We start from the raw sequence: 15,841 nt of genomic DNA, 5'->3' as shown, positions 1-15,841 counted from the left end.
GCTGCGAACTGCGTCTTTGACTTCTATTGCTCCGTCACTTTTTCATTGCGGTGGTGCTCGGGCTTCTGTGGATAAATTATGGGGGGTGACCGTAGGTGCGTTGTGGCAGGGGCTCTTTCTGAGGGTGGATTTGGTTTGTCGAATGATAGACTGAACTTCTGAAAGGTGACAGTGTGGCGGGGGGATGCGGAGTAGTGGGAGGTAAATCGACGATGGCTGTAAGTGAATGGCTTCGGCCATCGAGAACGGAGTTTGCGCGGAGGGACAGCGGCGTTTGCTTATATGCTATTAAACGCGCCAGACTGGCCCCGACAAACCGAAGTCAGTCACAAAGGAACGGCTAGACGGACTAGGCGCGTAATCGTAGATGAATATTACCTATACTGCTTGTGAACTCTGCTTGCACTCTGCGCAGAACGAGATGACCGAGCATCTAGTGGTCCGTGTGAAGAGGGCAGGGATGTGAGTGCGACTTAACCGTTGTGGAAGCCAGAACATATTTTCGGGACATTTATGCAGTGTTTCGTTGCACGCACTGGCGACGCCTACTTAACAAAGAGGCCGCCCTTAGATGGCTACAGGTCTGAGCAAATGGCGCTGCGCTAGCCGAAAGCACTTGGCTGGAATGTGGATGCACTGCAGTGCGACGCGGGCAAGTCGCGTGGACGCCTCCATTTTATAGGAATGTGATGCGCCTGTTCCCCGTAATGGTGGCTTCCCCCCTGCGACACTGGCGGGTGTTGTCCCAGCTGGAGGCCTTCCAGGGCTGTTTCCTTGCCTGCTTGCCATATTCTCCCCCAAGTCACCGCTGAATCTCCACAGAAGTGACGTCATACTCCTATCACAAGAGCCATGTCCTCAAGAGCGGCCCTTGCCGATCATTCTCCATGCTATGGCCTATTATAGGCCACAATGAAAAAAAGGAAACTTTTCAAAGATACGTATACTACAAAGGAATATTACAAAAGAGGATCGTGCGGCATAATCCTAACCTAGGTATTCCTAGATTACCATCTCCCACGCGAAGAGGTTTTATAAGGTACTACATAATTCGAGCTGAACATAAGATTCCACACCGCTTCCTCCGTTCTTTCTACTTCTCTCTAGTTTTTCAAAACATTTCGACGAATCTAGCATCTTTATCACGAAGAAATGATTCTCTATTCACGCGCAGTGATAAAGCTTGATTAACAGAGCTTAAATTTGTGCAAGAAAGTGGGCTTGGGGAGAACAGGTAACGGACGGCTACCCGATAATTCTATTTCTAATTCTCGGGCGTGGGCTGTATATTCTGATTCTATCTTATGAAACCAGTAAGCTGGCCCTTAATGCTCAGTATAGAGTGAGAGTCGTCGTTATTTTCAGCCTTACGAAGTGCAAATGTCCCTTTTGGCCCTTCCCTGTTTTCTTCTCTTCAGAGCAGATAGCCGCCGACCACGATTAACTTTGTCCTAGTAAAGTGTTTTTAAACTACGTGTCCAAAAACACCTTTCTTAGATCTGCGGCATTGTTTGTTCGCCCGTCATGACTATCCCGCTGAAAACTACAAAAGGTCGAGAAGTGCCAGCTCAGCACATGCAATTCACACGCTACCTGATGCGGGGGGATACTCCTAAGTACGGTCTTATTAGCCCTTAAGAAACAATGCTAATTTCAGAAAGAAGGACGTTCGCAGTGAGTAGAAAGCATAGACGTATGACTCCTCATCTATTGTGAGTACGCATAGCAGATAAACTGGCTGGTTCACCGCTTTTGCTGACCGCGCAATCCATTCGTTGTTTGCGCCTTGGTGGACACTTTTTCTATCAACGTCGAACTCCATCTCTTCCCGATTGCTAATACTGCTCATATGGCAGCAGAAATGAGCACTCCTCTAAGGCAATGCCAACAAATGGATAAGTTGGAGAGGCTGTATCGCCCGGCCAGTGTCCTTAGGTAGTGGTGCGAGAGCGCATGCAGTGGTTTCCTTGTTTTCAGGCGCCCTTTCCAGCAAACAATCGCATCCGTAACCACATTCGTAACAACTTACCGATATGAATGGCGTTGAGACTTAAGGACAAATGTCATCCGCTGCGGACCGCAGTCAAGCTGCCAGTGCTCACGCTTGAGTCGTCACGTGGATTTTTTTACTCGGTTCGGGGCTATTCTTGTCGATGTGTGCATTTTATGCCACTTTTTCTCTTTCATTTTCTCTCCAACCTGCCCGTGTTATTATGTCAGCTCTGCGCTGCCGTGCCATCCACACAGGAGGCCGGCATTGTCATGCTTTTGCTTACCCCTTCGACATCGCGTCTGTGCAGTGAACGTGATATGCCACAAAGAAGCACGACAGAAAGCGTTAACTGCATCACTCGGGAAGAGGAGACGCGTGTGACTCTGTCAGGTGTAAAGTTGTGGAGGTGATCTACAGGGCATTCTTCGGCTGGCATGCCCGATTTTCACCCAGTTGTGTGCGGGAACACTGCTGCCGACGTTTTCGTTTTCACTGCGGAGCTAACATGAGTAGCAATAAAAAACACCCAGGTCTTTATAAGCGCGCACTTCCTGTATGTTAGCTAAGGTAGGAATACAGGTTATCCATGACGTCCGGGTGAGCATGTAAATCAGACAGATGAAGAGGAGGAATAAACAGCAGGCGAAAGAGAAGGAAGCCTCGATATAATGCTTGGGCTTCCGTAGGTAGCTTCAGGAAAGTTGATTTTGTGGCATTGGCACGCAGGGTCTCAACCTTTTTATCTGTCAGCTTTTCGTAAGATAAACAATTTGCTGTGAGATCAATTTCAAAAGCAGCAATAAAACGTCGCACAAGCATTGTAAACTGTTAGTCCCTCCATTTGATTTTAGTTCTGGAGCAGAGCAGACGAAGCACCATTGTTTCTCAGTCGGCCATAATACAGAACTGAAAGGAAGGTAAAAGCTGAGATTTCAAACGCCTTACAAAACCACTCCTGTACAGAAAAGACATTACTTTGCTTTGATCGCGAAAGCTTGAAAATAAAGCACTAAGACTGACGTTAAAAGGTACTGTATTCCTCAATAAAGATAAAAATTAATAATCGAATACAAGAGCTTGACAAGCTGTATTACAAAACTTGATGAACAGAGGGACTTTCAATGCAGGCATCAAATTTATAGAGCTCTTTATTAATCTGAATAAAAACGAACTAATGCAGCGGATATAAAACGTAAAACTTATTTGAAGTAAAAAATTGCGAAAAGCAAGCACAAAAAGCTTTCAAATCATTGAAATAGAACTCATATCACAGAGGTAGAGTTCTTATCAGGTAATAATATTTAACTTGGCTTTAACACTATCTTTAGCCCCTCTTTGTGATGAATAATTTATTTTTTGTTCTGGTACATTTGTCAGTTGTGATCAATAACCATGGTATGAGCTTCCGTCCAGGTTTATTTTTTTCTTCGTAACCCTACACGACGCCAAGTCAGCCGGCTCGGATTTTTCATGCTTGGTAATGTAGTTAAGACCCTGCAGGTATGTAAACGTTTTTGTACATAAATAACCTATGTTACAGCTTCGCTAACAAGCCCGAAAGGGCCTCTTTTTTTTACGAATCGTAGTGCAGTGCATCAAGTCAGAGAATCACTAAAACATTTTCTTTAAAGGAATCAATTGTGGCAAGGACATCATGTGCAAGTAACGTAGTATTATAACACGAACCACATGAGTGCGTAGCGTCGCGTAGAACGCTTTATGCTATTATTAGGTTTGGGTAGACATCCAGGTGAGACTGGCGAATACCCGCCTAGTGTTAGTATTCTTTTTCAACGAAATAGCCAGGAACAACCGATCTATGGTTTGCGGACACATTCAGGATATTTCTTCAGTGGGACAAACCCGAAACTATCTGCATGAAATTCAGAAAAAAACTCGCGGGTTTATTAACGATCGCGTAAGAATGCTCCGTCGTTGAAGAATTAAAGTGGCTACAATCCGGCATGTTGTCGTAATAAATGCTATTTTTCGCTGCACGAGAGCAATACAATAAAACGAAGAAGGAATTCAGTCATACGTGAGCTGGCTGAGGCGCTTTTTTATACGCAAGAAAGATTTACCCGTACGAGTAATCAAAATTATGAGCTTGTTTCGGCATTACCTAACTTGAGCTATTTCATTATTTTTGAGTTGTTTTTTTTTTTGTGTGTCTTAAACGCTCGCCATTCTTTCAACCTGCGGCCAGTAAGCTCGTTGGGTGTGTATGCTGGCCCCTGACGCTTTCTTTTTCTTTTTTGTGCTGTGCAGTGCAGATTTGGAATTTGTATTGTTTACCGCAGGCAATTGCTGCTTTACTGTTGTGAAGCCCATCGATCGCTTCGCGTTCTTTGAGTGTCCTGGGATTCCGGCCAGCCGAAGAACTCTGATGAGTTGAAGATCGAGGAATCAGTGGAGATGCGGGTCTCTGGTTAAGTGCTTTCGGCTATACGGTGGAAAGCACTTTGCACAAACATATCAGGAGTCATGTTTTTTGTAGGGGTGATGTGTATAGCTTTATTCGAAGAATGCAGAGTGGCTAGTAAAGAAATGACAATGTTCCAACCTGCATTAGCTATTCCACAATAGAAGAAGCAGTGAGTATCGCAGCTTTATTCAAGCCGGCCAAATAGGTGGAATAACGCGTCATCTGGCGGCCTTGAATCCACACAAGATTGCCCACGATTGGACTAGCTTGAAGTTAACTTCAGGCGACCAGCTTTCCTAAAAATTTATATTGCGAGCCCCCCCCCCCCCCCCCCCCCTGGCACATTTAGATTGAAAGCCTGGCTGTAGGTGTGAACAGAACAACGAAAATTGAAATAATTATTTAAAAGACTAACCAACAAACAAGGTCACAAAAAATTAACGTGTTCTACTCTGTCAACCAAGTTTTCCACCAATATTACTGAAGGAGTGTAGTTGCACAATGCTCTCTCGGATGCTCTTCAGCGCTTCCTTTTTCCTCAGAGTATAATACGAAAACCGGACTTCTAGAGAGGAGTATAACATATGCCGAAATTTAATATAACTACATTGTTCTTATATGAACTATAAAAGGCAGGGAAATTAATGTGCGATGTTGTTTTGGTTTCTTTTTGTCAGTGCAATATTCACTTTTTCTGCTTGCGTCAACTCCTTCTCAGCAACAATGCTGAAAACAAGGGAGGGCTGCAGATGCGGCTGCGATAATCTTTTTTTTTAAAGAAATCTATACTGCTTTCTTTGGGGCGCATAAACTTCGATGTGGAAGCGTTATCAATCATGCAATCGCTAACATTGCAGATCACTACACCCCACCGAGAGAGCAGCAATACCTTGAGGCCTGAGGCGTTCTTCGTCGTGATTGAGTATTGTAGTGTACGGATACTGAGGTCTTGGCTGATTTGTGCAGAATAATCAAGCTAATCAACGCGAATCAGTCAAGTTATTACAGGCAGATCCTATTGTGTGTAACGGTCAGTAACTCTTGTACCACATGTTGAACAGTTTTGGCATACGTTACAATGCAAGCCAAACAATCTAAGGTTTTCTACGACGCCTTTCTTGAATAAAGCAGAGACAGGCACAACTGTAGTGGGGCTCCTGTTTGGCCTGACAACACCGGGACTTTCTCCGCGAAAAGTTCCTCTTTAAAGCTTTCGTCGCCGCCGCGGTGGCTCAGCGGCTATGGTGCTCGGCTGCTGACCCAAAAGACGCGGGTTCGATCCCGGCCGCTGCGGCTAGAATTTCTTTGGAGGAGAAATTCTAGAGGCCCGTGTACTGTGCGATGTAAGTGCACGTTAAAGAACCCCAGGTGGTCGAAATTTCCGGAGCCCTCCACTACGGCGTCTCTCATAGCCTTAGTCGCTTTGGGACGTTAAACCCCATAAACCAAACCAAACCAAAGCTTTCGTCTCGAAGTAAATGGATGTAACGGACGGCACGCACTGCTTTAGGAAAGCAAAGCCAAGTGCAGCGTTCGCCAGACGGTCATTTTTGCAACGCTTTTACTTTCTTAGTCATGAAGGCCGCATCTCTATATTTCCAAAGCTTGCTTTACCCGAAGCAAACATGAGAAGTTTCGTTGAACTGTTTTTTGTTTATTTGCAGACCCAGAATGGGTAAAGTGTATCACATGAGCGCTCTTTTGCAAGCCTAGGCCCGCTAATAATGACCTCATTGCCAGCTCTCTTCGGCCATTGCTGTTAATAATTTTGACGCCCTTCTTTTACACACGTTTACCAGGTCAGAAAAAGAATTTATATGACATGCGGTGACAATTGGAAGAATTGCTAGGCAGAAATAGAGTCATTTGCATTTGTGGCCGACCCGCAGGCGCCCAGCTGTCACAGTGTGTCGTAGAACGAGCGAGACATTCGAACTGCCTCTTGCGGTGAATACTTGGGGCGCCAGGCGAGCGCTTTCCTGGTCTCGGCGTCGTCGAACAAGGCTCCGCCGTAGACGTAGCGGATGGTCGACGCTTTCAGCACCTGGCCACGTCGGACACCAGGAAACAGGCGGCCGAGCACCCCGACAATGCCTTCAGTGCACGCAGCGAGAACCAGCATCGGCCGGTAGGGCAGCGGCCGTGGGAATATGCGGATGCCGCGCCCTTCAACCAAGGGCGTCAGGAAAGCGGCGAAGTCCACGGGCGTGTCATCGCAGGCCACGAGGCAGCGGCCGGACACACTTGTCTCCTCGGACAGTGCATCCAGTGCACGTACTTGAACAGAAGCAGCATTTCCGGCGTAGATGAGCTGCGTGAAAGTCCGAGGACAAAGAAGAAAGCTCGAAACTCAAGGCGATGCTCAGCGCTATGGTACTGTAAGATATAGAGCGTACGCAGTCACCGCATCACTTCCCGAAAACACTTGCCTACCCTAATAATGTGGCTGCCAAATTGCTTTCTGAAGAAGCGCTCGAATCCCGCTTTGCAGTTGTTGTTCTCTAAAAAGAGCAAAGATATATAGACGCGCATGAAAGTTTCCCTTTCCGCTCTAATTTTCGGTCGTCCAGAAAAACCGTACGAAATAAATTAGCCCTTAGCAATATCTGCACGCCTTCGCAATCACTCCTCTATCTAGAAGTCTGCCAGTGTCCTGCGGATAGATAGGATTAACTCGCCTGAGCCCTAAAAAGAGCTGACATTAACTGCACTTGATGTACAGGCGCTCCGCAAGGCATAGGGACCAAGTCTGTTGCCAAGAACGCCATCTGCTTCTGGCTCTTAACTTCCGTTTTTTGTCTCAACTGTTTCATATTCTTAACGAGCCTATACCTGGCCAATCACTGTAATTTTGCAAATGGCTGAGATTGCGCAAACGGTGGCACTGACACGCTGTTTGTACCGGATTGTTTGTACCAGAGATGCAAAGAAATGGTCTCCTCCCCGGCGACGAAGCCTACGCTATTGCGCCGGCTCTTGAAGGAGTCATCCTCACCTGAGGAGGAGTAGATGTAAACAGGACTCGAGCCGCATGTCTGCCACCATTCCATTGCTGTGGTCAAGAGGCGATCGTAACTCAGGCCCCCTTTCCGTAGTCAACATTCTATATTCCTGATTGCAAAGTGTTTTCTGCTCCGAAAACCCTTCTATCTTATCCTTGACATGCCTGGAGAACAGCGCAGAGATGGCACCACTGCGACATAGAAAGCGATTTCCTTTTCTTCGTGATTCTGCCGAGTTCCGAAGGCAATATACCTTGTGCAGTGTACCTTTGACGACAGGATATGCCTTAGATAAGGTAGGAAATGTAAAACGGTGTGACACGACACGACTCTCCTGAGTTCGCGAAGTTTTCCTCTCCGCTAACAAGCTAGCCCAAAGTGGTGCACTAATCTTCAAGATTCCACACGAAACTTCATGTCCCTCATTTCTGATGCCCCCATATGCGGGTAAGTTGTTCTGCAACATATTAGCGGTTGGTAGCCCAAACATCGCGTACACGATGTATATTCGTATAGTTTAGAATTTCAGCAGGGCGCACACTTCCACGGGAAGAAAAGTGTCTCCCTCGGAATCAGCAACAGACACTCGGCATCAACGCACATTACCTGAAAAAAATTAAGCATTACATTCACATTACCTGAAACCCTGGTCCGAGTTTGAAAATAGTATTGAACATCTTCTTCGCCCACTTAATTTGCGTAGGCACGGCGATATAATCCAGCTCTCCGTAAACCGGTGGCAGCCGAAGAACTAAAGTTCTTAGACGGTGTGCACCTGCGAAAAGAAACAGCTGCTGTAGAACGCCTCTGCTGAGCATTGAGACGGTTAGGCAAGTCTAACTTTAAGCTTCATCTGTACAGCCAAAGCAATGTTAACATCTGATACTGCGTAGGCATTATGTTGAAACCGCTCAGTTTTCAGGAGGGGGCGGGGCAGGGGACGGGGTTAGTAGAAGCAGCTCTAATGAGCTAACTCTGATTTAACATAAAAGTCTTTTAAAGGTTCGTTCTCAAAGATATATGATGATATAATTGGAAACCGACAGAGAATAAATGAACGAGGTTTATGCAAAGTTTGAGACGTGAGAAACTCACCCTCCCTAAACTGACGTCTGTTGGCCTCACAAATGATCTTTTCAGCGCGTGCCTTGCTTTCTTGGTACGGACCATCATACCAAGTCTTGTCGTCCCCTGAAGCCTCCTTTCTCGTAATCAGAGCCACGGTGCTTGCGTACACAAAGTATGCCACGTTCTCCTCGAGGCAAGCGTCGACCACATTCTGAGTACCTGCACGAGAAGTCATGAATGGATCTGTCATTGTGTGTCATGGAACGGTCGTTAAACGGGTGCCGGTCCAGAAGGTTGTGATGCAGGCAAGCTAACCGCAACAATTTTTAGTATCTCACAAAGTGCCTGTTGGAAGCTATTAATCTGTAGCTAAATCCACTGCCCTAAAAGTAATCCCAGCTTCATTGATCTCAGAAGAATTAATTACTATCTCTATTTAAGTACAACGTCATGAGAGCCATTTAAGATTTCAGCAACTGAATGGGGAGCCCGAGTGAATCACGGGAGATACTTTGTCGCTCTCATATGCTAAGTACCAAACTGCTGCTGAAGTTCCCGCTTAATTACGATTCTGGTGTTAAGAATCTTGTGGCCATTTTTCTTACTGGCATTCAATCCCCTCATTCCTTTCCCCGGTGCAGGGTAGCAAGCACTTTTATTCTTCCGGTTAACCTTCCTGCCTTTCCTCCTCTTCCTCCCTCAATCCAGTAAAAGTATAATCTACTGCACTGTATGCCTTTTCCAAGGTACAGTGAATTGCATGATGTATTTCAAGTGAAATAAAGTATAATCTTGGAAGAACACTACTTTGCGCTATCTAGCTTAACTATACCTTTTCTTGCGACTGAGCACTTTAAACATTGCGAGCATAAAAAAGAGTATTTCATGCACATGCGCAGCTCGCGTTTCCTCTTAGAAACACTAGTTTGCAAATCACATACCCGAATTCACCAATCGACCTTATACCAGATGTTTTAACTAAAACTTTCCAGAATTTAAATAAATAGGCTTTTTGAGCTCGAAGACCATTTTTTTTTTCCGGCATAGCACTGTCAGCGATGCAGTATACCAGAATACAGATATGACGTGCTAACTAGCAGGAGAGTTAACTAGTATTGAATAACTAATATTTTAACTATTACCGTTAGGCTCCTTAATTATTGAGAGGCATGTAGTCCATCATAGGCAGTATGCATATCAGTTTTTAGAATTTCGATAACGAGGTTACCCTCGGCGCTGTGGCCCAACGTTTGGCTATTTCGACCAGTTACAACGGGAGAGGCTGATTTGCCTGCAAGCTTCTCGAAAGCGCATGTATTTTGGCGCGACGTAGCCAAAATTTGTTGGGCCATCGCGCCGAGGCTACCGCGTTTTAGAATTCTAAAAAGTGATCTGGATATTACGATGGGCTACATGCCTTTCAGTAATTAGGTAGCCTAACGCTAATAGTAAAGTTATCTATTCAATATTAGTTGACCACCCGTATATTAGCATGCTATAGCTCCATAATCAATGCATTGAACCTTTGACAGCCCTATGCTGAACAAAGCGCTGTTTTAACTAAAAAAGCCCATTTTTAAACAGTGTGGAAAATATTAAGTGACACACCCTGTTACTTAAAGTTCTTCCGTATACCAAAGTATAACATAACAAAATATACTGCCTCACATCGCTTCATCACTGGCAGCGGAAATGTTGCAGATCTGAAAACATGTCGAAAACAAGTCAGTGATTCAAAGGCAGTTCGAGGACGCAGCCTTGTGGTCGTTCTCTTGCCGATGTATTTTTGCTACCTGCTCCATTATAGGGTTCACAAAAAACGCTGCCTCTCACTCTTTCTGGTGTTAAAAAGAGGAGGTGACCAATAGCATTTATCGCGATTAAGCATTTTTAGTCTCCGACCTCTGTAAATGTCTCAGTTCTCATCTAATGATAATATAGTATCGGCTTCTCAAATAAGATAAAGGATATTGAAGGCTACTTAGTTGCTTAACCGCCATGTTCATTTTCAGTGATTTCTCAGCCGTGTTCGTGCGGCAGACGCAGCTATGCCACGGATGACTTGTCTGGTACTGCTTATACACTGACGCAGTTTACTCCACTGACACTTGCATGTCATGTTGCCAATCGCCCATTTATTTATTTATTTATTTGTTTATTTATTTATTTATTTATTTATTTATTTATTTATTTATTTATTTATTTATTTATTTATTTATTTATTTATTTATTTATTTATTTATTTATTTATTTTGTAGGATGGGGTTGTGGCTGAGCAGAACCTAGGTCGCTTTGCAACGTTCAGCAAAGGTGCAGGCCTAGCGTTCGGGCTGCGAGCGAGCGTCACACCTCAGGATCGTCGTCTTCTTTCACTACTACAGTTCACCACAGTGAGCGAGCACGGCTGCTACACTACAATTACCCCCGGCGAAAAAGGAGGCATCCTGCCGACTTAGGGCGCACAGATGGTAGGCGGATCGTAGTACGGCTTGAGACGGTCAACGTGCACTGTTTCACGGCCACGACGGCGCGCATCTTGCGGCGGCGAAAGCGGTTCAATGATGTAGTTGACTGGAGAGGTCTGGCAGACGACACGGTACGGGCCGTGGTACTTTTAAATGAGTTTTGTGGAGAGACCGGGACTGGTGGAGGGAACCCAAAGCCACACGAGCGAGTCTGGGGTATAGGACGGAAGCGGACTGGTAGGGGCGCGAAGGTGCTTCTGGCGATTCTGATCTTGCGTTGTAAAAGAGCGGGCAAGCTGGCGGCATTCTTCAGCATAGGTCGCTGCTTGAGAAAGGGTAAGAGACTCGGAGATATCAGGGCGATACGGAAGCACGGTATCCATGGTACAGGAAGGCTCGCGGCCGTAAAGAAGAAAGAACGGAGAGAAGCCAGTTGTGCTCTGTGTGGCAGTGTTGTACGCATATGTCACAAATGGGAGAATGCGGTCCCAGTTTGAGTGGTCCGAGGCAACATACTTGGCGATCATGTCGGTCAATGTGCGATTGAAACGTTCAGTAACGCCGTTCGTTTGAGGGTGGTAGGCCGTAGTAGAGCGGTGAACAATGCGGCATTGGCGAAGTAGGGCTTCGACGGTGTCTGAGAGGAAGACACGGCCGCGGTCACTCAGAAGCTCCTTAGGAGAACCATGGCGTAGAACGAGATGATGCAGGATGAAAGACGCAACGTCGGGCGCAGACGCGGATGGCAAAGATGACGTTTCGACGTAGCGGGTAAGGTGATCGACTGCCACTATGACCCAGCGGTGTCCAGCCGGAGTTATGGGAAGGGGCCCGTAGAGATCGATGCCAACGCGGTCGAATGGGCGCATGGGGCAAGGCAAGGGCTGCATCGGAGCAATGGAACGGCGAGAAGGGGTTTTGTGGCGTTGGCATTCCGGGCAGGAGCGAACGTACTGTCGAATGAAACGGTACATTCCCCGCCAGTAGAAGCGGAGTCGAAGGCGCGTGTAGGTCTTCACCACACCGGCGTGAGCGCACTGGGGGTCGGCGTGAAAAGTGGCGCAGATGTCGGAACGCAGGTGGCGAGGAATGACAAGGAGCCATTTGCGACCGTCGGGAAGGTAGTTGCGGCGGTAAAGGAGGCCATCCCGTATTGCGAAGTGGCGGGCTTGACGACGGAGAGTGCGGGTCGCAGGTCGCTGAGATGGTGTAGACAGGAGAGCGAGGAGGGAAGCGATCCAGGGGTCCCGTTGTTGTTCAAACGGCATGTCGGCAATATCAAGGGAGGACGCATCAGCGGTGGCGAAAGATGTGGAGTCACAAGGTACAAGTCACAAGGTAGCGGGGACCGCGATAGTGCGTCGGCATCAGAATGCTTACGGCCAGATCGATAGATGACTTCAATGTCGTATTCTTGTAAGCGCAACGCCCAACGAGCAAGACGGCCTGAAGGGTCTTTGAGGGACGACAGCCAGCAGAGGGCATGGTGGTCGGTAACGACAGAGAACGGGCGACCATATAGGTAAGGGCGGAACTTTCCAATAGCCCAAATTATTGCCAAGCACTCCTTCTCTGTCACGGAATAATTGCGCTCGGCCTTTGTCAAAGTGCGGCTGGCATACGCAACAACATGTTCGGCGCAGCCGGGCTTGCGCTGAGCCAGCACGGCACCGAGGCCCACGCCGCTGGCGTCAGTGTGAATTTCAGTGTGCAGGCTGGGGTCGAAATGGCGGAGGATCGGCGGGGACACAAGCAGGCGCCGAAGCGTTGTGAACGCCGCGTCACAGTCTGGTGTCCAAGACGAGAGGCTGGTGTCGCCGGCAAGCAGATCAGTCAGGGGTGACAGGATGGAAGCGAAATTGCGTACGAAGCGGCGAAAATAAGAGCACAGCCCGATGAAGCTACGCAGCTCTTTCAATGAGGTGGGTCGGGGAAACTCGGTTACTGCGCGCAGTTTTGCAGGATCGGGAAGGACGCCTTCTTTGGAGATGACATGGCCCAAGATGGTAAGCCGCCGGGCTGCGAAGCAGCACTTCTTTAAATTCAGTTGCAAGCCGGCGTCGGTCAAACATTGCAGGGGCCAGGTGGGACGAAAAGTCTCGAGAAAAGACGACGATATCGTCCAGATAGCACAGACACGTGTGCCACTTGAGTCCGCTGAGAACTGTGTCCATCATGCGCTCGAATGTGGCCGGCGCATTGCACAAGCCGAACGGCATGACATTGAATTCGTAGAGGCATTTCTGTAACGGAATGTCTTAAATAAAGAAAGAAAGAAAGAAAGAAAGAAAGAAAGGCCGTCGGGCGTAACAAAGGCCGTCTTTGGCCGATCAGCAGCAGCCATGGGCACCTGCCAATAGCCGGAGCGGAGGTCCAATGAGGAAAAGAATTCTGCGCCTTGCAGGCAGTCGAGGGCATCGTCAATACGGGGAAGTGGATACACATCCTTGCGAGTAATCTTGTTGAGGCGACGGTAATCAACGCAAAAGCGGATGGATCCGTCCTTCTTCCGCACGAGAACAACGGGAGAGGCCCAGGGGCTGTGAGAAGGCTGGATTACGCCGCGCTGAAGCATGTCGTCCACTTCCTTGGTAATGACGGTGCGTTCAGGGGCCGACACGCGATAAGGACGCTGGCGCAAAGGGGCATGCGTTCCGGTGTCAATGCTGTGTGTGACGACGGATGTGCGGCCAAGAGAGCTGTGCGGGAAGTCGAAGGACGTACGGAAACGTTGAAGTAATGCGACGAGCTGATCACGTTGGTGCGGCGAAAGGCTGGCATCGATAGATCGGGAAAAAACAGAAACGGTGTCTTGGTTTGGCGTAGCAGGAGGCGAACCAATGGCATCTATCTGGAGAGGGGCAGGTTCGTCAGAGACGGAGTATGGAAGAGCGTGATCGACTGATTCTACATGGCCCAGGCATTCGCCGCGGAGAAGCGTTGATGGACAAGAAAAAGGGTTCATGACATAGATTGCGCTGTGGCCATCGCAGACAGTCAGAAGAGCGAACGGAAGGAGGAAACAGTGGCGACGGGCAGCGGCATCGGTCGGAGTAAAGAGGACAGTTGAATCAGGATCGCAGGCGCAAGTGAGGGGAACCAGGGCAGCAGAGAAGGCAGGGATGTCAGTATCTGCAGCGACCAGCATTTTGCCGAGGCGGAGAGAGGTGTCGGACGGCAGAGTAGCGCAGAGCGGAGAGAGTTCAATGCTGGCACGGGCACAGTCGATGACCGCATGATGAAGGGTTAGAAAGTCGCAGCCCAGAATGACGTCATGAGAACAGGAGGACAGCACGAAAAACTCGGCGATATACACAACATCCCGGATAACAAGGCGAGCTGTACATAATGCTAGAGGGTGAATGCGGTGCGAGCTTGCAGTGCGGAGGCAAAAGTTCGAAACAGGCGTCGTCACTTTACGGAGTCTACGGCAAAGGGCTGCGCTAATAACGGATACAGCAGCGCCCGTGTCTACAAGGGCGAGAACGGCGACGCCATCAACAAATACTTCGATAACATTCGCAGGTGAAGACGGAGGACTTGGGCAGTTCGATGGAATCGCAGTTCTTGCCTCCGGAACTGCGGCTGTTAGTTTTCCTCCGGACGAGAGGGTGATCGCCGGCGCATGGGAGAGATAGATCGGCGACGGGGAGAAGGCGACCGGCGTGAAGAATATGAAGAGCGGTCAAGGTGGAAGGAGTCCGCAGGGGTGCCGGAGGGAACTGGTTGCGAGGGAGGCGCAGGGTCGTAGTGGAATGGGCTTGCCTCGTCCCGGAAACTCGGCGGGTGTTGGCGACAAAGCCGGGCGACGTGGCCCGGCAAGCCACAGGAGTAACATATGGGGCGGTTGTCGTAGGTACGCCATGGGTTCATGACGGCACGGCGAGGCGGCAGGCGACGACGGACAGGTGCCGGCGGAGGTGGTAGCGGTGCGACAGATGGGTGGTTAACGTAGACTTCGGGGCGTCGGGGTCTGGCGGCAACCTCAGCGTAGGTGAGGGGGGCAGCCACAGGCGGAGGCCGAGGGCTAGATGGCAAAGAGTCGGCGACCTGCTCTTGGATGGTGCGTCGAAGGGTGGGATCTATGGGTGACGCAGGGTCGCCAGACACAGGCAGTAGGGACAGTTGGCGGGCCACTTCTTCCCGTATGAAGGCCTTGATCTGGGGAAGCAGGGAGGCCGAGTCAGAGACCAGACTGCAGACCGCCGGCGCAGGAAGGGACTCGTCGAGGACTCCGGAACGGCGAGTAGAATTCCTCTGCTTCCTGAGGACGTCATAGCTCTGACAAAGCTGAATGACATCCGCCACCGTTTGCGGATTCCTGGCGAGCAACATTTGGAACGCGTCGTCGGAGATGCCCTTCAGGATGTTGCTAATTTTCTCGGCCTCCGCCATCGATGGATTGATGCGCTTGCACAGGTCTAGAACATCTTCTAGGTAACTGGTGAAGGATTCAGTGGCGTGCTGAGCGCGAGCGCGGAGGCGTTGTTCGGCGCGCAGTTTGCGCACAGCTGGGCGGCCGAATACCTCCGAGAAGCTGGTCTTAAAGGACGACCAGGTAGGCAAGTCGGCCTCGTGGTTGCGGAACCACAAGTTGGCAACGTCGCTGAGATAGAATAGTACGTTACCAAGCTTGGTGGCATCGTCCCACTTGTTGTGTGCGCTGACGCGCTCGTAAGTCGCCAACCAGTCGTCAACATCGTGGTCGTCGGCACCGCTGAAGACGCTGGGATCTCGCTGCCGGAGCCCGCCAGAACACAGGATGGTAGGCGACGGGATGGGGGCTGTCTGGCTGGTGACTTCAGGCATAACTGGCGGCGAAGGTAAGGTGCGGCTACGGAGCTCCAGGATGAGGACGAGAGGGGGAACTTACAGCAGCCTCCACCAA

The 15,841-nt window shown here is 49.0% G+C and overlaps 1 protein-coding gene across 3 annotated transcripts in view; it reads right to left on the bottom strand.

Annotated features, from left to right (window-relative positions):
- LOC149362819 (NADPH-dependent 3-keto-steroid reductase Hsd3b5-like) overlaps window positions 1-15,841 on the bottom strand; it is a 109,466-nt gene that overhangs the window by 78,715 nt on the left and 14,910 nt on the right. For 2 of the 3 annotated variants that reach the window (XM_089573258.1, XM_089573262.1), the window contains 3 exons: window positions 8,516-8,707; window positions 8,059-8,195; window positions 4,763-6,729 (listed from right to left, as the gene is read on the bottom strand). The exons of the other annotated variant lie outside the window; for it this stretch is intronic. In XM_089573258.1, the coding sequence (XP_089429384.1) occupies window positions 6,319-6,729; window positions 8,059-8,195; window positions 8,516-8,707 (740 nt within the window). In that variant the 3' untranslated portion in view covers window positions 4,763-6,318. Of the gene's footprint in view, window positions 1-4,762; window positions 6,730-8,058; window positions 8,196-8,515; window positions 8,708-15,841 lie in introns of those variants that run through there. 3 annotated transcript variants of the gene reach the window in all.

The sequence above is a fragment of the Amblyomma mixtum genome, chromosome 2 (assembly GCF_055824585.1).
Source record: "Amblyomma mixtum isolate Tamu chromosome 2, ASM5582458v1, whole genome shotgun sequence".
NCBI classification, from domain to species: Eukaryota; Metazoa; Arthropoda; class Arachnida; order Ixodida; family Ixodidae; genus Amblyomma; species Amblyomma mixtum.
The sequence above is the reverse complement of the archived record's forward strand: the minus strand, read 5'-3'. Positions and strand labels throughout refer to the sequence as shown.